General features: G+C 41.4%; 1 protein-coding gene across 2 annotated transcripts; it reads left to right on the top strand.

Annotated features, from left to right (window-relative positions):
• LOC8077666 (probable leucine-rich repeat receptor-like protein kinase At5g49770) lies at positions 1,617-5,226 on the top strand. 2 transcript variants are annotated; one of them, XM_002440944.2, is made up of 8 exons: positions 1,617-2,107; positions 2,246-2,424; positions 2,533-2,759; positions 3,224-3,350; positions 3,431-3,502; positions 3,593-3,776; positions 3,990-4,122; positions 4,612-5,226. In XM_002440944.2, exons 2-8 carry the CDS (start codon positions 2,268-2,270, stop codon positions 4,858-4,860), a joined length of 1,149 nt encoding a protein of 382 aa, XP_002440989.2. In that variant the 5' UTR covers positions 1,617-2,107; positions 2,246-2,267; the 3' UTR covers positions 4,861-5,226. The 2 variants fall into 2 exon arrangements, with proteins under 2 accessions (XP_002440989.2, XP_021302867.1); XM_021447192.1 differs by having other exon boundaries at positions 1,617-2,119.

The following is a 6,126-nucleotide window of genomic DNA, read 5'->3' as shown; positions in this document are numbered from 1 at the left end:
AGGAGGGAGGGAAACAGAGGAGCCTTCCCTAGTGGCCACTCCCCGTCTTGGGTAGCTGGGGATTCAGGAGCGTTTTGATTGAGAATTGAAACGACGATTTGCGGATTTCTCATGCAATTCAAACACGAAGCAGGTGTTGATTCCAATGATGAATGTACATGCATGTTTTTGTAGACGTATGAACTTAGGCCATGTTTGGTTGCTCTTGTTTCTTTAACTATTATCGAATGTTTGGACATATATATGGAGTACTAAATATAGACTATTTACGAAATTAAAAACGCAACAAGAGAATAATTTGCGAGATAAATCTTTTAAGCCTAATTAATCTATGATTGGAAACTAATTGTCAAATAAAACAAAAATATTATAGCTGTTAAATTTTAACACCTCCAACCAAACACCCTCTTAGGCCCTGTTTGGTTGCTCCTATTTTCTTTTAACTCCAATTACATCAAATGTTTGAACACATGCGTAGAGTAGTAAATATAGACTATTTACAAAACTAAAAACACAAGTAGAGAATAATTTGCGAGACGAATCTTTAAGCCTAATTAATCTATGATTACACACTAATTGCCAAATAAAATAAAAATAATATAGTACTACATTACCTGTTAAACTTTAACACTTACAACCAAACATTCCTATAACTATGATGCTAGAAACCTAGGGGTTGTTTAGATCCTAAAATTTTTGCAAAATTTTTCAAAATTCCCTGTCATAACGAATCTTGCAGCACATGCATAGAGCATTAAATATAGATAAAAAAATAATTAATTGTACAGTTTATCTGTAATTTGCAAAACGAATCTTTTGAGCCTAGTTAGTATATGATTGGACAATAATTGTCAAATACAAATGAAAGTGCCACAGTAGCCATTTTGCAAATTTTTTTGCAACTACACAGGGCCCTAGTACAAGGTACAATTAAAAAAACAATGGTTTAAGATGGCAACGGGTACGTACCCGACGACAGGTAGTGGCCACTTGTATCCACACCTGTGAGGTCAAAATTTTACCGTCGGGTAACCGTGCCCGCACACGGGTAGAAAAATACTCTCACACCCGCACTTGTGCGGATAAATTTTACCCAACAGGTAACCCATACCTGATAGCATACCCGAGAATTACATATAAATGTTAGACATTTATATACAAAAATAAATTATTCCAAGCCTCTAACAAGTTGTAAACTAACATTCATATAATGACATCAAGTTCATATACACTAGGAGGGTTTAGTTGGATTTAGAAAAAAAATTCATGTGCGAGATGAGCTAAATAATAAGAGTGGCTGGTTATTTTGGCGAATATTTTTATAAGATTTTATCAATAACATGTTCACAGATAGAAAATTCATTTCACACCGGTCTTTTTGTCCGGTAAAATCCGTCGGTATTCGGGTCACATGTACCCGTTGATCTTGAACCATGGCGAGCAGGCAGCCCAGAACACGGAGCGGAGGACGGTGAAGACGGGCGCGGCGGCACGGCTCGGCACCCCACCAACCCCTCCCAGGCCTCCAACCCGCACGGCCCTACTACCCCTACGGCGCTGAGGCGCACACGCCCCCCGACACTCGCGCACACATGGTGTGATGGCAGCGCAGCGCAGGGGCCAGGCCATGGCGCAAGAATGGCCGAATGGCACTGGGCATGGCGTGGCGCAAGCGGCCGCATTGACAAAACGCCGCAGCACCGCAATTTTGGCGTCCCAGTTGCCATGTGGGGGAGCCGAGCCGAGGCCGGGTGGGAGTGGGAGGCTGCCCCCTACACCAGCAGTCGCCGCGCCGCGCACCACCACAGCCTCCATCTATCCCCTCCCTCTCGCGGTCTCGCCAGCTGCTGCTCCCTTCCTCCTCTTCTTCTTCCTCCTCCTCTTCTTGGAGTTGGACCTTCCTCTTCCCCTCGTTGATCGATCACCGTCGCCAATTCGCCACCCCCTCCGAAACAAGACAAGATTGGGTGGGTCTTGGGCCCCTGTCCGTAGCTGCATTGCCGAATTGAGGCGCCGATTTGGGAGACGACTGCTGCGCTGCGCTGCGCTGCCCTGCCCTGCCCTGCATTGATGAATGCCGGAGGCTACAGCACTCACTGATTTAGGGGTAGGTCAAAGGGTTAGTCGGATTCAAAAAGGGTGGCTTTTGATGACAGATAGTATTTGTTTGTTTGTTTGTTTGGGGGTTGCTTCACCATTCCCAAAAGCGCGTTGCGTTGCAGCTAACCCTTTTTGTCTTTTGCAGATTCGATGTCACGCGCACCCGGATGTCATTGCCGATCGCCCTTGTAGTCGGCATTGCCGCCGGTGGCGCCACCTTGCTCGCGGCGGCGGCCGTGCTGCTCGCGCTCTGGTGCGCTGCGCGGCGGAGGGCGCGGCGTAACCGCAACTCCGACACCGGCTCCTCCGACCCCTCAACGCTAGGTGAGTTGCGGTTGCGGATGGCTAACTCCTCCTTGTGGACATCAATTTTTTTTTTCTCTCTCTCTCTTTTCCCCCTTCACCGTGCTAACTGCTAACGCAATGCGTCAGTGGAGTGGGGAAAGGGGGGCAGGAGCTCGTTGGCACCGGAGCCGGAGCATCAGGTTGCGAGGCAATTCTCGCTCGAGGACCTGGTGCAGGCCACCAAGAACTTCAGCGACGCGAACATCGTCGGCGCCGGGAGCTTCGGGTTGGTGTACATGGGCCTGCTTCTCGATGGCACTGTTGTCGCGATCAAGAGGCGCGTGGGGGCAGCAACGCAGGTGTTTGCTGATGAGGTAACAATGTCAGGTCAAAATATGATTCCAGGGGCGTTGTTCTGCATTTTGGGATTAATAATTACACAGAATGCTAAATGGTTCAACTGCACTGTCATACTTGCTTAGTTTCTGAATTGCATTTGCCACAATTGTTTTGGCATCTGTGTCAAGTGTTAACAATTTTCATGTTTTGGCATTTTCTGTTACCTGACTCGGAAGTTCTGGATGCATTGTATTATTTGGTTCAGCATTTGGCTGTAGTTAATTTGCATCTTATTTAGGGCAGGCATTAGCCAAGTGATAAGTTGTGATGCTATGAAGATCTTTCTCAGTCAACCATTGTTGTTTTCTAGCCTAATAAATGTCATAAATTAGCCAAGGACAAGTAATATAAATGCAATTTTTTTTTTGCCTAGAAAGTTATTCTTTTTTTTAGGGGAATAGACATTGATTCTCATTGTGTCAACCTTTGCAAAATGCAGGTTAGGTGGCTTTCAGAGATTCGTCACCGAAACATCGTAACTCTCATTGGTTACTGTCAAGAAGGGGGTCTACAAATGCTGGTGTATGAGTACCTGCCCAATGGCAGTGTCTGTGGCCATCTGTATGGTAATGTTTACATTTTGTTAGGAAAGAAGATTGTAGCCTTTCTTGCTTTATTACCTCTGAAGCTTCATACAATCTACCAGATACCAGGAAAGGCTCCGCAACACGGCTTGAGTTCAAACAAAGGCTCTCAATAGCCATTGGAGCAGCTAAAGGTTAAAAAAAACTTTGAGATTTGCCCTCTTTGTGGCCTTATGGGCCACTGGCTCGAGCAAAACTTAGTGTGAGTGAAAATGCTGTTGCAGGTTTGAATCATCTACACAGTCTTGATCCTCCTTTGATACACAAAGACTTCAAGACAAACAATGTGCTGGTTGATGAAAATTTCATTGCAAAGGTGGCTGATGCTGGACTTGTTAGGTTAATTAGAGGATCTGACGATGCTGGCCCATCACATGGGTTTAGTAACAGTGTTTACCAAGATCCAGAGTAAGTCCAGTTATCACATTTATATCAGACAAGTATGTAGGTCACTTCGCAATAACATGTCCAGTTGAGTTTTCTGTGAAAATGGTCATTTTTAATATTTTAGTATCATGGGTTTGTAATGTTATTGAATCTTAAGTCCCTGCAGTTGTCGATGATTTTCTTTGCTAATCCTGTGATAATAATTTGCAACCCATTCTGCATGCTTATATGTAGGGTACAATCGATGACTCAGTTCTCTGAAAGCAGCGATGTGTACAGCTTTGGAGTTTTCCTTTTGGAGCTAATTACTGGCAGGGAAGCGGCGTCCTTGATACCTACAGATTCCAGAGAATATCTGGCCCACTGGGTAATTTCCGCAGACATGTAGCTGTAAGTTATCTTAAAAGGAAAGTTATGGAGTTCTGCTTAATCTCCAGCAAAATATCATTCTCTAATATGTCAAGGAACCATGTAAAGCTCCTACCACCTTTTTGCCTATGATCTGTGTGCATTGACAAAATGGAAACTGTGGTGTTTAATGTACCTAACTGTGAAGTCAGGCCACAGATTTTCAAAACTTGAAAACAGCTAGAACATAAACTGTTTTCATAATTGTTAGGCATGACAAGTATGAGTCATGTTGTAGGATCACATAAATTCTTATTAGGATGTATTATTGAATACTGAAAGCCCTTTGTTGATGTTTGATAATTGATACGATTAATTCTACCTTAGTTGAGACATAACTTCAGAGGAAAATAACAATTTGAAAAATGTGCTGCAGTTTCTCGTGCATAAGAATATTTCTTTTACTAACTGCTCACTGAAAAAACATTTTTCTTGGAATGATCAAAAGATGGAAGCGCATTTCAGTTCAAATGAACTGATTGACCCAAGATTAGCCGGCAACTTCACTGCAGAAGGTATGAAGGAGCTTGTCGGCCTGGCCTTTCAATGCTTGAACCCATCATCGAGACGCCGACCAAGGATGAGGCTAGTCGCGACCGAACTAGACCGGATTCTGGAGACGGAGATGTCCATGACAACATTCATGGGCGACGGAACCGCCATCGTCACGCTCGGGAGCCAATTGTTCACGTCATGAAGCGACGTGGGACTGATTTCATGTCTGCTATTTGATGACATGATGATTGCGTGTAAGAGCCTAACAACAGCTGTTGTTTCTGCCAAGCTGTCCAGGCTCTGCATTGCTGTGAAATGCCATGTATGGTTATTTTTTAAGCTTGTCATGGTTGATATAGTTTGGTAGGAGTGAGAAGAAATAGAGCTGTATGTATCTCTCTTTTTCTTCTTTTCGTTGCATGGGAGAAGAATTGTATGTAATTTTTTTAGATTGTTCAGTGTCCTTAAATGTATTTGCAGATTGTTCATTGCCTTCGGTGTTTTAATCTCTGAGAGGGCTAACTTGTGCCAAGTTCTTCCTGCTGATTTTTATATCAGCACGTGGAAATGTCTATTTATATCCATTGTCTTAGACTAGAAAACTCTAATAAAAATAAAATATTAATCAAACCAAAGGTGAGAAATTTATGCTCGGTGCACTATATCTAGTTGTGTTTCCCAAAATTATAGTCCAAAAACTCAGTAATCCTTAGACCTAAACCAGATCAAAAAATGAATATTTAAATTGATCTCATCAATTAAAATAAAAATACATGAAAAATCTATGTTGAACACCTCATGGACAAGATTATAATGTTGCTCGTCTGAAAAAGATTACAAAGTTTATAATTATATATATTTCATTTAAATTAGTACAAGAACTGAATAATCCATGGCCTGAACTCAAAAATCAAAATGAGAAGAAAGAAAACAACAGAAGTACTATCTCATTCATCCATGCAAATCTGAGTTTATGAATGCTAAGTTATCAGAGTGGAAGCCGATTGCGCAAATTCAAATAGCATTTTTTCATATTTTAATCTGAATTGAATATGGATTCAAATATTCTTGAATGTGAATACAAGGCAATAAGTTTGAATTCAAATCCGCATTTCAATATCTACTTCGTTTGGTTGATGTATCAATTCACTTATTAGTGTTGTCGGGAACGAAATCAACACACAATGTACTTGTAAAGATGAAATACGAGTATATAACACATTTGACAAAAAGCTCGTTCATCTAAAGTTATAATGAATATTTCAATAAATACATAAATAGAAGTACATAGAAATATCTTTCTTAAGTAAAAATTCTTAAAAAATAATTTACATCAATATATATACCTGTTTCAACATAAATAAAAAAATACTTTATAACATGTTTTAGAGATGTGTTTTGTACTTTTATTCTATACGAATGTGCATAACATTGAATATCTTTTCATATCAACACTTATTTCAGAGCT

The sequence above is a fragment of the Sorghum bicolor genome, chromosome 9 (assembly GCF_000003195.3).
Source record: "Sorghum bicolor cultivar BTx623 chromosome 9, Sorghum_bicolor_NCBIv3, whole genome shotgun sequence".
In the NCBI taxonomy this organism is placed as follows: Eukaryota; Viridiplantae; Streptophyta; class Magnoliopsida; order Poales; family Poaceae; genus Sorghum; species Sorghum bicolor.
The sequence above is the reverse complement of the archived record's forward strand: the minus strand, read 5'-3'. Positions and strand labels throughout refer to the sequence as shown.

Bases quoted from the DNA above. Each gene is read 5' to 3' on its own strand.
- LOC8077666 (XM_002440944.2), top strand. From the start codon at position 2,268: ATGTCATTGCCGATCGCCCTTGTAGTCGGCATTGCCGCCGGTGGCGCC. The intron at 3,777-3,989 runs GTAAGTCCAGTT...GCTTATATGTAG, and splicing joins AGTGTTTACCAAGATCCAGA to GGTACAATCGATGACTCAGT. The intron at 4,123-4,611 runs GTAATTTCCGCA...AATGATCAAAAG, and splicing joins GAGAATATCTGGCCCACTGG to ATGGAAGCGCATTTCAGTTC.